Here is a 15,682-nt window from a genome sequence, read left to right on the forward strand (position 1 = left end):
CTTTCCTCTACTCACTGTCAATGCAAGTTCCTTTTCAGCTGCACAACCAAATTATGCAAACACCAAATTGAATAGATGCACCTTTAAAAACATTTTAAAATAGATATTCCCTAAAACTAAAAGCAAGATATAATCCAAAGCATATCCCTACCCTATACAGCAAAATACAATTAAAATCTTTCAAGACATTTGGAGGGATTGTCATTTTCAGGAAACACTGAAATAGCTTTATAAAGGGAATCCAAACATGCCAAATTTAACATAAATAAAAAAAGAGAGAGTCTGAGTCTATACCTTTCTGAACTATTGATACATTTATTTTTGTAAAAGCTGATGAATTCTGTTGCACAGCTTCTTTCCTCATTCATCACTAATGGGTTAGTGCCCCCCCACCTATAGACTTCAGGAGTGGTTGAGTGTTGCTTCTGGAGACTCCAGGACTATGCCATTCCTTCATCTGTGGCTACCAAATTTTCTGCCTTTGGCAGTAGGGCAGGTTGGTGGTTTAGTTTTTCCCAACTATTTTATTTTAATTGTTATTCATTTTTGTGCAGTAGTGATTTATAATCTTCCTCTGCCTCCTCCCCTGGGTGGGGTAAAGACCAGTGTGATGGTCTCAGCCACCTGGATCCAGCACTGCAGTGCTTCCCTGCTGGAGTCCTCTGCCTCCACTCAGGGATTGCAGAGTCAAACAGGAATGTCAGGCCCCCATCCTGCCCTGAGGAACTGGGACTCCAACATGAAAACGCCTGATTGGCAACCTCTGAGCTTTTGATCAGGGAATATAAGGACAAAGAGGACACTAGGAGACAGCTTCCTGGGTAAGTCCTGCAACAGACCTGGCTGGAGGGAGAAAATGTCACTGAAAGGACCCAAGTTCCACCCCCACATACTGAAGTGAGTCCTTGACTCACTCAGGAACGAAGCAGGGCTCCTAATCTGCTCCTCTTCCTCTCACTGTGAATCGGGGGATTCTAATGGTATTCAGGAATAAGTGCTGCAAACAGCATAGACTTTCAGTCACAAAAAAGAAAAACAATTGTGTCCTTCCCAAGGCAGCAATTTGTATCCTTAAATGAACATGTGAGAAGATCAGGGGTTAAACCCCTTTTCCTTTGCCTTCCCTCCAGAAGGAGTGTTTTCTGGGGCTTTTCTCCTATACACGGGCTGTCACAGTGCGCTGAATCAGGCTCACCGCCCTTTGCCCCCCGTAGTATGTCTGGCTTTGCAGAAAAGCCCGGCCCTCTTGTGCAGCCTTGCCTCAGACTGCTGCGTAATTGGAACAGTGCCTGGCTGGCTCTCAACCCAAGGATCCTCTCTCTGTCACAGACAAGGGCTCGGGTTCAGGCAGCAGTGGAATGGAGAATGTGCCTTGTGATCAGCCATAAACCCTTGCTCTGCCAAGGAAAAGGGCTGAGTCTGAAAGGCAGGGAAAGGTTTCTATCTTGCTGACCACCCCTCATCTGCTTCACAGACTGGCTCCACAAGCAAAAGGCATATTTGAACTGGTGTGTGACCAGAACAGAGGCACATGTGGACTCTGTTCCCACAGAGGTGCACCATCATGGGATTAGAGAAGGGTAAATGAGAAATCCCTTCCTATGTTCAGAATGATCCTGATTTACTGAGTAAAGCCCTGAGCAGTACTAGGTTGTTCCTGCAGTATTTACTTGCATGCTAGCCAGCCCAAGCGAGCAGGCAGGCAGTCTTTCAGGCTCCCAGAGATATCTAGCAAGCAACTTTCCCAATTGCGGTATTTGGTCCATTACTCTTCCTTGGTTCGGCAGTCTCGAGGTCATGTTGAATAGCATACTACCTCTCCCCTGTAAAAAGCCAGGGGAAGTACCACAGTTGCACCACCAACCCCCTCCACACAACTGGCTGTACTCTTCCAAGACAGGATGCCAGTGTCCTGCAAGGAACTCATTAATATTAATAAAACATTTTCCCTTTCAAGCATTATTAAATACACAGTTTCACATAGATGCCTCCTTGAGAACCATCATAACATCCAAATGAGGCCATCTGATTAAAACCAAATTTTAAAGTAAAAGTCATATAAAACCAAAGAAGTATTGTAAGTTTGGGGAGCCTAACATTGGTGAAGCTGTAGCTCTATAGGTGAAAGACACAGTCACACCCTCAGAAAGAGACTTCCTTCCAAAAGTGCCCATAGACCATAAAACTGATGCCACACTGCACAGCAATTTCAGAGCTTCAGTTAAAGCTTTGCAAAGCAAAGGTTTTTCATATATTCAGTAAGGAAAGCCCACTTGGTGTAAACAAGTGTCTCATCATCTAGTATTATGATCCTGCCTTGGAATGAGACATCTTAGGTTCTGTCCTGGTCAAATCTTTGATGTGATTTGTGATGTGCAATGGTTTCCAACTTGATGGGTACAAAGAAGCCATGTTACATTCAGGACAGTAATCAGTCATCCTAAACAGATACCTTTTGAATCCAAACGTACAGGTGAGGAACCATTTGGGGAAACAGTAGAGAAATTAGTAACTGAGAGTGCACAGAGACTTCAGTGTTTGTTATCAATGCCAGCACAGCAGTCCGACTAATTCCAATGGTATCCAAGAAGGGACTTTTCCCCTGGCAGAGGGAAAAATCAGGAGCAGAAGTTTCCAAAGAAATCTGGATATATTTTCCTCCAAAACAAAAAAAATTGTCAGCATGACAAAGACAAAGAGCATTCGTGTATGAGAATTCACAATTCCTGTACAAGACTCTTCCTTCTTATCCATCCTCTGCTCCTACAGCCTTGAGAAATAGGTGGTAGTAATCACAACAAGAGACAGGTCACAGTTTACACACTTATACTCCATGTATAGACAATTTACCAATCTGTTGCCTGTCCTGAGAAACAGACCCATTCATTACTGGACAGCTGCTGGAAAGGATTTGTAGCTACGACTTCTTCAAAATCAAGAAGAGATTTTGATCCTAATGCTGAGAGTTGCTCACAGGAGTCAAAACAGACAAGGATCTGGCCATAATTTTACCACAATGCTAGAGATTAGCAAAGAACCAAAACTTTATTGCATCAGTCATTTCCTGGCCGTGGTCATTCATAGCCAGTTATTTCCAATGGCTAGGATTGCTCATGTGTTGTGTTGGCTTCATTCCTGAGTGGATCTTTCAAAATGTGCTTGCAGAAATAACTTCTGAAGACATGGAACTATGTATTTGATGCAGTGCAAAATTAGGTGTCATTCTCAGATCACATTCAAGTATCCCTTTGTGGGTAGGTAAGTACAAACACACTGAAAGGCAACCCAATTTTTACTCTAGACCCTTTCATACTCACTCTGGACACAAGCTTCCTAGGGTGGGGAGCATTCTTGGCAGACAAATTTCCAAAATCTCAGAGAATGAACTAGATGGTTCACTTTGACATCTCTATCAGTGGCATGTATGAACAACACCACCTCTCCCATCGTGTTCATATGGTATCGGAGTAGTTGGTCATCGAGTCCAATATGTTGAGCGTGACAGTGGCCTGTATCAGATGCATGAGTAGAAGGTGCAAGAAACCATGCAGTAGGCAATTACAATGCCCTCGAGAAGAGAAGTCACCTACTTTCCATTAGAGGTTGACTTTTAACTGAGGCATGAACGTTTAGTGTAACCAGAGGTCAGATTTCTCTGTGGCACAGAAAATAGTTTTCTGAACAGAGAAGAATCTGCAACCTTTCAAGACAGTTCACATGAAGGACACAGAAAAAAAGGAAAAGGGAGAGTTAGTCCTTCTTCCCATCCTCTACTGGCCTAGAAGACGCTTTGGACTTGCTAAATAGCCAAGGACCTCACACTGTAACTTCAGAAAAGGCCAAACCTCTTGAAGCAGGAACTTCTTCGTCAAGACCAGGAACATCTACACTTAACAGCCTGGGCATCAGAAGAGAAGTGTAGTTCAGCATGGATTCTCCATTAACCTCAGATACAGTTTGGTATCCAGACAGAACCGGGATATTTCACTCACTGATCTGTTCAAATTTACATTTCCAGTGTGAGGGAAAACAGAAAGCTCTTTGGGACAGGGACTACCTCTTTGTTTGTGCAGTGCTCAGCAAAATTGGGTCTTGGACTCCAGATGCTGCCGTACTATACATACAATAATAGTCGCAAAGTTCTGGTGATCTCAGCTATGCTAGAGTTTCTCCAGAATGGTTGGTTGGATTCCTACCACCGAGCACCATAGAAACATGGGTATCAGCCCTAGCAGTGATCTGTGGGTAGGCACATTAGACTCTTCATTTGAGATCATAAAATGCCACAATTAATCAGAATGACAGATTAGACAAGCCTACGACTAGCCTTTCTAGTCCCCATTACCTCCAAAAGGAGATTTTGGAATTAATTCCTGTATCTATACAAGAACAATGTTGTTGTTGTCATGAGCAAAAGGTGGTGGTTAAAGCATTCTGCCCATGGTAAGTTCTTTGCACAATTCCTGCAAAATAGTTCTCCCATCATTTTGTTCTAACCCTTGATGCTGATTTGATAGGCTGTGACATAAATGAGCATTGCTAGTTTGCTGTTCATCTCATTCCATCCAAAATGTCAAGGTCGTAGGGCCTCAAAGTAGGTTCATGCAAGACGTTACAATCCTGCATCAGTTGACATGCTAGGCATCGGGGAAAGTATTTGCAGAAATCCCTTGGGCATTGGAGAAGAAGTGTACGAGCCTCACCTGAGAAGGAATTGCAAAATAAGTCTCCATTTCTCTGGAGAGGCATCCTTTGGTAGGAAGGTGCTACTAGGTTGGTTCCTACATAACTCCTTTGTGTACAAAGATCTTGCTTTATATGTGGGGGAACATCCATTCCGGCCTGCGTTTCTACTATAATAATAATTAAAACACTGCTTATCTTTCCCCTTTTACTTCTTTGAATCGCTGCCTGCTACTTCCTATTAGTGATGAATGAGGAGAAAAGCTATCCACCAGAATGAGAAATTTCTTACCTGATCATTTTATTTCTGTCAGCAGCTTCTCTCTGAATTCAATCCATCCTAGCAGTGTGGTAAATGACAAGAATACTTTTTTCTGTACAGAAAGATTTAGACATATAATTCTCTTAAGGTTTATCATGGGTTTCACTCACCACTGTGGCATCTCCTGCTGGTTGTCTCGGGGATGAGCACTGCTAGCCAGTATGCCCTCTCCTGGCAGTGCCTCTCTCATCCTTGTCACTGCCTGCGAACCCGCCTCAGTTCAAATACTGCAGCATCCTCTTCATGACTTAACTCTCCCGTATCACTGTTCCCTGCACAGCCTCTGTAGGCTGCCTTTAACCCCTTCTCTGCCAGTGTAGGGCAGATACCCCATCACAAGTTTATTTAATATATTATATCAAGTTATTGTCTTAATGCTAACAATTGGTTGCTGGAGCATCTCTATCTTTGGAAAAACTCTTCTGGTGACTTGAGGTGAAGGGTGTGTCTTAGTCCTGGAGCCTCCAGCAACAACATTGAACTGCCTCCAAATTCCATAGTGGAGATCATGAACACGTTAGTGATGAATGATGAGAGAAGCTGCTAACAGAATATTATTAGGTAAGAAATTTCTCATTCCTAAAATTTAGGTTGTAGTCTATTTACATCCGTCTTAAATGTGCCTGAAGTTCACTCAGTTGGTCACAAAACTGCAGAAGTTTCATTTAAATGCATTCTACTAACTATTTTTTCCCCCCGAAGGAGGTGAATTTTGGAATGTTTGATTGTACTAATGGAAATATCCTTCAGGGTCTGGAAATTTTCTTGGCTCAAGTCATGGTACCAGCACTTAAATCTCAGCAGGTAAATTATCAGTATCTTTTTCTTAACAAACTTATTTTGAATTATGTCTAATAGCTGTTTCTATCTCATTTGTAAATCAGATGAACTAAAACAAAAGTGTCTGTCAAAGGGAACAGAGAATGATATAAAAGTCTATATTAGGATATGCACAGGTCCTGCCATTTTTATCTGGGAGTCAGAAATTCATATTTCATATTCATTGTTCATATTTAAAAATACCATGACTTAAAAATAGCATAATAAGGTAAGCATGATAAAGCAAGAGCATAACAGTGAGTGTGATGCTAGGGTACGCTCGAGTAAAAAGAAGCATCAATTTCTCTTGGTTACAGCATAGTCAGGCCCATGATTTAATCCAGAGATGTGTACAGTTAGAAGGTCTTCAGCACTTTAGCACACCCTGCAAGCCCCAGCCTACTGGAATTTTCCTGGTTTGTGGGGCTGTACAGGGGTTCTGATTTGGTCTGTTGAAACTAGAGATGAGACCAAATTAAAACCCACCATCTGAATATCTTCAGATTTTACAGCTTGGGTCTTGTCTCTAGTAGAAACTGAGATATTCCCCCCTCCCCTCAGCCCCAGTTTCATTAGAGCCAATTAAGTGGACATTCTGGCCACCTCACCACACCTGCACTCTGCTGCTGCTTTCCTTTTGCCTCATCCACGCATACTCCTGTTGTCTTGCCTCCCTTGTCCTTGTAGCTCAATGTGCCCTTCTTATCACAATGCAGTATTGTGTCCATCTTTAGCAGGGACATAGCTGAGTGGGATTGCCAAAGTTCCAGCCCCTCCAAAGTAATTTGGTGTTACGTGTCCAGATGCTGCTCTTTTGATTTTCTTTCATACTGAAGTAGGGAGAAAGATTAGTATCCAACTTCCTCTCTTCAAAGGGAGCCATTGTTCTGGAATCAAGCTGAAAAGAAAACCCAACAAGTCACCTTGAGAGAGAGAACTCAGAGCGACATTTCATTACCATGAGGTCTTTGTGCTCATTTGTCTCCTCTGCAGCCTTTTGTCTCACCTGCCAAGGCTCTGAGAGTGGGCCAACCGAATTTCTTTCAACAGCAGTTGCAGTCGGAAGCATAGATGTCATTTTCCTTATAATTTTGTGTCCTTGCCATAATGCTTTGTTAGACAGTTGACTCTGATACAAGACAACTCCATTTTGACTACCACTATAAATACACAGAGCTGCTAAATGCAGTGTTGCCAAATCTCATAATTTTATTGTGACTTTCACAGTATTTGGTGTTTTTCTTATAACCTCAGCTGTTGGAATCAAGAGATTACATGAGAATGTCAGCTGTCATTATGTAAAAAATAAGATTTTTACTGGAGCTGTCGATTAATCACAGTTAATTAAAATTAATTGTGATTAATTGCAGTTTTAATCACACTTAAACAATAGACTACCAATTGAAATTTTATTAAATATTTTTGGATGTTTTTCTGCATTTTCAAATATATTTATTTCAGTTACAACACAGAATACAAAGTGTACAGTGCTCACTTTATATTATTTTTTTACAAACATTTGCACTGTAAAAATAAGACAGTATTTTTCAGTTCACCTCATACAAGTACTGTAGTGCAATCTCTTTATCATGAAAATGCAACTAACAAATGTAGATTTTTCTTGTTGTTACATAACTGCACTCAAAACCAAAACAATGTAAATCTTTAGAGCCTGCAAGTCCACACAGTCCTACTTCTTGTTAAGCCAGTCGCTAAGACAAACAAGTGTGTTACATTTATTGAAGATAATGCTGCCCTCTTCGTATTTACAATGTCACCTGAAAGTGAGAACAGACATTTGCAATGCACTTTTGTAGCCAACATTACAAGGTATTTATGTGCCAGATTTGCTAAACATTTGTATGCCCTTTCATGTTTCAGGCGCCATTCCAGAGGACATGCTTCCATGATGATGACGCTCATTAAAAAAAATGTGTTAATTAAAATTGTGACTGAACTCCTTGCGGGAGAATTGTATGTCTCTGGCTCTATTTTATCCACATTATGCCATATATTTCGGATGATGACTCAGCATGTTGTTCATTTTAAGAACACTTTCACTGCAGATTTGACAAAACACAAAGAAGGTACTAATGTGAGATTTCTAAAGATAGCTACAGCACTTGACCCAAGGTTTAAGAACTTGAAGTGCCTTCCAAAATCTGAGAGGGAAGAGGCATGGAGCATGCTTTCAGAAGTCTTAAAAGAGCAAAACTCCGATGCTGAAACTACAGAACCCAAACCACCAAAAAAGAAAATCAACCTTCTGCTGGTGGCATTTGACTCAAATGATGAAAATAAATATGCGTCGGTCCACACTGCTTTGCATTGTTAGCAAGCAGAACCTGTCATCGGCATGGAGGTATGTCCTTTGGAATGGTGAATAAAGTATGAATGGACATATGAGTCTTTAGTGCATCTGGCCTGCAAATATCTTGTGATGCTGGCTACAAAAGTGCTATTCAAACGCCTGTTCTCACTTTTAGGTGATGTAAACAAGAAGTGGGCAGCATTCTCTCCTGCAAATGTAAACACACTTGTTTGTCTTAGCGATTAGCTGAAAAAGAAGTAGGGCTGAGTGGACTTGTAGTCTAAAGTTTTACATTGTTTTATTTTTGAATGCAGTTATTTTTTGTAGATAATTCTACATTTGTAAGTTCAACTTTCATGATAAAGAAATTGCACTACAGAACTTGTATTAAGTGAATTGAAAAATACATTTTTTTTGTTTTTTACAGTGCAACTATTTGTAATACAAATAAATATAAAGTGAGCATTGTACACTTTGCATTCTGCGTTGTAATTGAAATCAATACATTTGAAAATGTAGAAAACATCCAAAAAATTTAAATAAATAGTATTCTATTATTGTTTAACAGCGTGATTAATGACGATTAGTTTTTTAATTGCTTGACAGCCCAAATTTTTACCCAACTGTCAGGGGATTGGTGTCCAAGCCTGGCAGAACCACATAATGGCAATACTCTGGACTGTGTTGCCCAGTGGCAAGTCTGTAACTGGAGCTGGGGGGAACCTGGGTCCTCCTTGCTCCACTGGGTTCCAGCACAGGGCCCAGTAAATTGTAGTTCAAAATATTTGGCATGGGGTGGGATGGGCCTGTGTCTGCAACCTGGACCACTTCTTATCCTGGCTTTGGTTCCTCTGTTGGAGGCACTGGTTCGTTTCAGAGTCCCCTCTGCAGTCCCCTGTGGTTGCGCCCTGTAAAGTCTTCCTCTCTCAGTCACAGCTTGTCATTGTCAGCCTCCATGGTTGAAGGGCCTGCAGCAACCAAGCAGTGGGGCCTGGTCCTGGCCATGTGGAGCCTCAGCGGCTTCTCGGCAGAAGCCTGCACTACACAACTGTTCTCCTTTGTGGTCTGACTAGACTGATCTGAGCTGCTTCCTTTTGAGCTCAGTCTCCACTGGAAGTATGCCCAGCAGAGGAGCTGGCCATGGCTTTCTGGGTCCAGAGCTGCTCCTTAACCTTAACCTCCCCACTGCAGGGCTTGTACACCCCATCACACCAACAAACACAAAATTAATATGCCCATATAAAATCGAGCATGCCAAAGCACTGAGTAATATATTGTAAGGGGTCCTGTACTTCCCAGGAGATGATCTGATAGGAAAGACATCTCTAAATTGTATAGTTCTGTGAATAAGCAATGCTTTTCTAATAAACACAATGCCTTTGTTTAATATTTTTTCTTGCATTAATCATTTTCAAATAATCAGCACTGGGGAGCTGTGGAAGAAGGCTTGAAGAACAGCCAGATACAAGACTTTCTGTATTCTGTGGATAAATTTGTGGGTACCTTGTCATCAGCAAGACAGAATTTAGAAGATAAAATTCAGCTGCAGAAGGTGGATATTGAGAGCTACCTCAACAACTTGCATAACCCTTCTGACTACATAACAGCAGGTCAGTAATCTCTAAAGGAGAAATATTATGTGATCCAAAACAAAACATGGAAATGAGAATATTTGTGGGAACAGAGATGTTCCATGTTCTTTATGCTGTTAGCGATGATTTCCCTTAAAAGGTTTATTGTCCTCTTCCTTAGAGCTATATTTCTTCTTCTGCTTGATCTTAGAAGTGGAGTATAATTCCAAGTTTATGATCTTGAAAATTACTGAGATGTGATAAAATCAGCACTATGACCATCCAGTTCTGCAGGGTGAGGGAAGCTCAATAAGGTGGGGTTGGAGAGGATAGCATAGAAAGGAGGATCAGCTGCTACATATGGAATGCTCCTTACTTTCGTTAATCCTCAGGTACACTATGTACACTATGGCTCTGAGATCCATGAATTGGAAGGGGGCATAGCTGGATCAGAGGGCTTGACTTGGGGTATGGCCCCTCTCTACAACATTGGCCTCCCCTCTCTGCCCCCCCCTTCCTTGTTATCACATGACATTTCAGTGTAAAATAATGCTGAGCCAATCAGCATTATCATATCCCTTGCTACGTACTAAAACCCTCTTAATGGGAATGTTTTGGGGCAGCTGCCAGTAAAAAACAAACAAACCAAAAACCTATGGCAGCAGGGCTACTTACTAAGGGATCCTGAGTCACCGAGTGCCCTGCTCTCCAGTGGATGGCACAAGGTCTGAAAGATTTCCCTCTGGATCTTAGGTAAGCTGCATGTTTGAAGGGCCAGGAGCCCTGGTCATAGTGCAGAGGGCAAACTCTACACTGTCTCTGCAGATGGAACAATCTGAAAGATCTTTTGATTTGAAACATGCAGAGTTTTCTGGTCCCTATGTGGATTGTCTTCCACCTTTGGGATAATGTGGCCCTCTGACTTCACTGGAGGATGAATGAAAAGAGATGGCGGGGAAAGAGAGAACCCTTGTTTAACCACAAGTAGAGTTATTAACTAAATATGGTTAATGTATCAGTAGATTAATTTAAATTGTTAGTTAGATAGGCTTGGCATTTTTGTTGGATATGAAAATCCCACATGAAAAATGCAGTAGTATTCCAGTGCCTTTTAAGTATACATCTGATTTTGAAGTTATGCCTGTGCTAATGGGGATCAAGCCTAAGGTCCTCCCTCAGTTTTATTTCATTTGACTTTGTTGGGAATTTGTGGAATTTCCCTGGGTATGGACTGAGCAAACCCCGCACAAGGACTTTAGGATGTATTCCTAACAAATGAGGATTGCAGGGAATATACACTGTAGGAGCTCCCTGCATGGCAGTGTACAGAGGGTAAAGAGGTGGGTGGCAAGGGAGGGAAAAACAGTGGCAAGATAGAGGATCTGCTGCATGGATTCTCTAGTCACCTGCCCCAGGATTGGGATGAATGGTGGGCTACTTTGGACTAAAGAAGCCTTCTGAAGTCAGCTCTGCATCCAATCTGGAGCCAGGCAGTGAGAATTCTTCTACAGAACATTTAAATCTGTGTATGTTTCTTGGCATTTATTAGTAGTATGCAATTTTTATCTTGTGGTTTTGAAGGCAGTAACATCGAGGTAATTGAGAAACTTGAGGGAGTGCTAATAATTTGGATCAAACAGATTGGACAAATTTTGGTGGAAAGTGAACAAATGAGAAAAGAAGCCGATGACATTGGCCCAGCTGCTGAACTGGAACACTGGAAATCGAGGATGGCATCATTTAACAGGTTAAAACATTGCATTATTTCTCCTGCAGGCTAAAGGACATTTTGTTTATAAACATGAACTGTCACTAGAAGAAAAATATTAAAATTTATTCTTTTTTTCAAAGCCTTTTAGATGAGATCAAGAGTCCAAGAGTAAATAAAGTTCTAAGTATTCTTCAGGCAGCAAAATCGAGACTATTAAAGCAGTGGAAAGAACTGGTAATGACTGTGCTTTTAACAGAAATAATTTTAAGTCAATTAAAAACATGCTGCTGCGCTTATGCTACATTTGGAAATGAACCCACGTTGCTAATAATAGTTTGGGGATGAGGGTTTTTATGTATTGGGCTTTATTCTCTCTTTGATGTAAAAATGTAATACCAATTCTCTGCATTTGGAGTCAAGCACACATATCGGGGGAGCAACTCTATCTCATACATTGCCAGTTACACAGATATCTACACAGGACTATGCGATTGCCAGGAATGGGACAGAGGAGGTATTCGCTACAGGCCCAAACTAGTATTACCTAGGGCACTTACTACATCAGACATATGGACACCTGATGCAAACTTAACAATGCAAATTCAGACAGTCCAGAAAAACAGACTCACAAGCCATGTGCAGGGGACCTGAGATTCAAAAGCCACTGCATGCACCAGTAGAGGAGATTATGGCAGACCTGCTGTTTCTGCCCATCAAGATCTTCTACTCCTTAAAGTGTGGATCTGCTTTGAGAATAATCTGTGGAAAAATGGTACCTTCTTACTCAACTAATCTTGCTATGTGTACTCAAGGGTAATTTCTGCTGACTTTTGTGGTAAAAATAGTTTTTGATCTGTTATCACTGCAGAACCAACACATGTAAGAGATAGTGAGCTGGATTCCATTTCTTCCTGTGCAGCATCAACAGAATTATTTATCAAGTTCAAATCAGTTAGACGTGTATAAGCTGTTGTAGACAAAATGGATACACAGATGTCACTGAGGGCCTGCTTTATTAAGGTGATAAGTGTATAAGAAAGGAAGAAGCCAGTCTATTTTAGATCCTAAGCTGGTTTTGCAGGGCTGGCAGTTAGAAAAATAAACCATCTCTATGTACATTGAACACATTCAATATTGCCAGCCCTGAACATTCAAACATTATGAGTCAGGCTGCCAAAACCATGATATTGGCTAAAAAATCATAAGATTTTACAAAGTGATAACATTGTGCTCTGTTTATTTGCCTCCTAGTTTTTGAGCTTTTAGGGATTATGTTTTCAAGATTTTTTTTTTTTTTAAACCATGAGGACTAGAAATTTACTTTAATATATGTCAGCTGAAATTCTGTTGAAATCTCATGACTATAGGAGCTGTCTTGTGATAAATTCATGATAGTTGCCAACACTGCTTTGAAAAATATACAGCCGAAAGGCAATAAACATCGGAATGCCATTTTTACACTTACTTTACAGAGTAGAATTGTAGTTTAATCAGGCAAAATTCTGTTAACTTCAGTGAGGAGTTTTTCCTAAATTGGGATGTATAGTCCTGTCCAAAAGCTGCTGATCATCAGGTAGCAGTTATTAAATCTAGAGTGGGGCAGATCTTGCCAATTCTTACTCCAACAAATTGTCTCATAGATTTCAGTGGGAGTACTTTTATGAGTAAAGGTTTGCAGGATTGGCCCCTGTATTCATTCTTCTTTTAGTAATATGCATTGGAAAGGTAGTGAGCCCACAGAGGTCATGGGTGGGCAAACTTTTTGGCTCCAGGGCCACATCTGGGTGGGGACATTGTATGCAGGGCCATGAGTGTAGGGCTGGGGCAAGGGGTTGGAGTGCAGGAGGGAGTGTGGGGTGTCAGATGGGGTGTGATGTGCAGGAAGGGACTCAGGGCAAGGGATTGGGGTGCAGGTGTGTGTGGTGCAGGAGGGGGCTCCGAGCAGGGGGTTGGGGTGCAGGGTGCGGCAGAGGCCTCAGGGCAGGGGGTTAGGGTGCAGGAGTGGTTTGTCGGGGGCTCAAGGCAGGGGACTAGGGGCCTAAGGACAGGGGGTTGGGGTGCGGAGTCCAGGAGGGGCTTGGGGTATGGACTCCGGCCCAGCGTCACTTACCTCGAGCAGCTCCGGGGTGGCAGCAGCGTGCAGAGGGGCTAAGGCAGGCTCCCTGCCTGCCCTGGCCTTGAGCTGCTCCTGGAAGTGCCAGCATGTCCAGCAGTGGCTCCTGGGATAGGGTGAGGCAGGTGACTCTGCCGTGTGCTGCCCTGCCTGTGGGTACCACCCCCAAGCTGTCATTGGCCACGGTTCCCTGTTCCCGGCCAATGGGAGCAGCAGGGGGAGGTGTCTGTAGGTGAGGGCAGTGCACGGAGCCTTCTGCCCCCACCAGGGCCGCAGGGACATAGTGCTGGCCGCTTCTGGGAGCGGCACAGGGCCAGGGCAGGCAGGGAGCCTGCCTTAGCTCAGCTGCACCACGAGGCTGGCAATTCCGTGGGCTGGATTGAAAGCCAGATCTGACCCACGGGCCGTAGTTTGCCCTCCCCTCACTTAAATGCTATTAATTTTAGTTGCCTTTTCCCTTTCAGGATGGTAATGTAACAAATGCTGCCAATGAAGCTAAAGACAATGTAAAATATTTATATACACTGGATAAGTTCTTTGGTCCACTTGGTAAAGCCTCACCTGTAAGTATTTTTTTTTTTAATAAAGCATTTAGACAGTCTGAAACTTAGAAAAGAAAAAAGAGCTGTTATTCCCAGTGGGAGAATGAGTCTCCCTTTCCATTTTCAAATGTAGTGCCCGAACAATTGTTGAGTTGAATGTATAGATTTCAAAGAACTCCCAGAAATGGAAAAATACTGCTTCTCATGCAGGGCTGGCTCCAGGGTTTTTGCCGCCCCAAGTGGTGGAGGAAAGAGAAGAAGAAGAAGAAAAAAAAAAACTGCGATCAGCAGCACTTCAGCTTTACCGCCGCTTCATTCTCTGGTGGCGGGTCCTTCCCTCCGAGAGGGACCAAGGGACTAGCCACTGAATTGCCGCCGAAGAGCCAGATATGCCGCCACTTCCCCTTGACCACCCCAAGCACCTGCTTGCTAAGCTGGTGCCTGGAGCTGGCCCTGTTCTCATGTAGCAGACGTCTGCCATTGCAGGTGCTAATGCAGAGGCAGGAACAAATCAGGGTGATATTCTCCCAAGTCCCACCCACTGCTGGTGCTGAAAGGAACTGCCATTGATAGTAAATTGTGCAGAACTGTCTAATATGATTGTCCCTTTAGTTCCTTGTGTGCATCTCTTCAAGGTTTGCAGTAGGTTTTCATATTTACTAGTTTTTAGGAAATTTGAATTGCTCATTTTTTCCTTTCCCGTTTGTGTCTTAGGCAGCAATAGTGGAGCACATACCCAGCTTAATGAACAGTATTCGTATGATTTACAGTACATCACCATACTATAATACATCAGAACAGATGACTTCTCTTCTCCTCAAAATCACTAACCAGATGATTAATACATGCAAGATATATCTAAGTGAAGGTGTTTTGAAAATCTGGGACCTGGACAGGTAACATGACCTCTTACTAGTTTTACCTTCTTCTTTAGTTAAGACTAATAGAAAATTCATAGGTTAAATATAAACATTATTACAAAGTAATATTGTGTAAGCCCTGATTCAGCCAAGTAACTAAGTTTTTAATTTTCAGCATGTGAATGCTTCCATTCACTTCAGCGGGAATACTCAGAGTGCATAATGTTAAGCACATGTGTAAGTCTCTGCTGGATCAGGGCTTGTACATATAGATTGCTATTAAAATGCAAATAGAACAATTAAAAACGCTAGTGTTTTGTCGTCATGACTTTCTTGATGCTAAGCACACTCAGACAGAGGAAACTAGGAGTAGGAACAAAGAGGTTCTTCGGAGAGAAAACCCTAGGGACAGACAAGCTGAGAAAGCTTAAGCTCAGGTTTATGCTTTGTGTGTACATCAGTCAACAGTAAAGGCAAACACTACGAAGGGGGTAAGTTTGCACCATATTCAGTGTGGGTGTGTACTCTATTATTAATGGGTCCCAATGTCTATTATTAATGGTTCCCAATCCTGCTGGAAAGGTATAACAAGTAACAGGGGTCTGTTTTGGGACCGGTTCTGTTCAATAGCTTCATCAACGACTTAGATGTCGGCATAGAAAGTACGCTTATTAAGTTTGCAGACGATACCAAACTGGGAGGGATTGCAGCTGCTTTGGAGGACAAGGTCAAAATTCAAAATGATCTGGA

General features: G+C 42.2%; 1 protein-coding gene across 2 annotated transcripts in view; it reads left to right on the top strand.

Annotated features, from left to right (window-relative positions):
* Positions 1–15,682, top strand: part of LOC116821627 (dynein axonemal heavy chain 5-like) — a 295,723-nt gene that overhangs the window by 16,170 nt on the left and 263,871 nt on the right. For both annotated transcript variants that reach the window (XM_075062654.1, XM_075062655.1), the window contains exons 8-13: positions 5,708–5,809; positions 9,559–9,745; positions 11,288–11,453; positions 11,558–11,651; positions 13,995–14,093; positions 14,787–14,968. In XM_075062654.1, coding sequence (XP_074918755.1) covers positions 5,708–5,809; positions 9,559–9,745; positions 11,288–11,453; positions 11,558–11,651; positions 13,995–14,093; positions 14,787–14,968 — 830 coding nt within the window. The remainder of the gene's footprint in view (positions 1–5,707; positions 5,810–9,558; positions 9,746–11,287; positions 11,454–11,557; positions 11,652–13,994; positions 14,094–14,786; positions 14,969–15,682) is intronic.

The sequence above is a fragment of the Chelonoidis abingdonii genome, chromosome 2, assembly GCF_003597395.2.
Source record: "Chelonoidis abingdonii isolate Lonesome George chromosome 2, CheloAbing_2.0, whole genome shotgun sequence".
Taxonomy (NCBI): domain Eukaryota; kingdom Metazoa; phylum Chordata; order Testudines; family Testudinidae; genus Chelonoidis; species Chelonoidis abingdonii.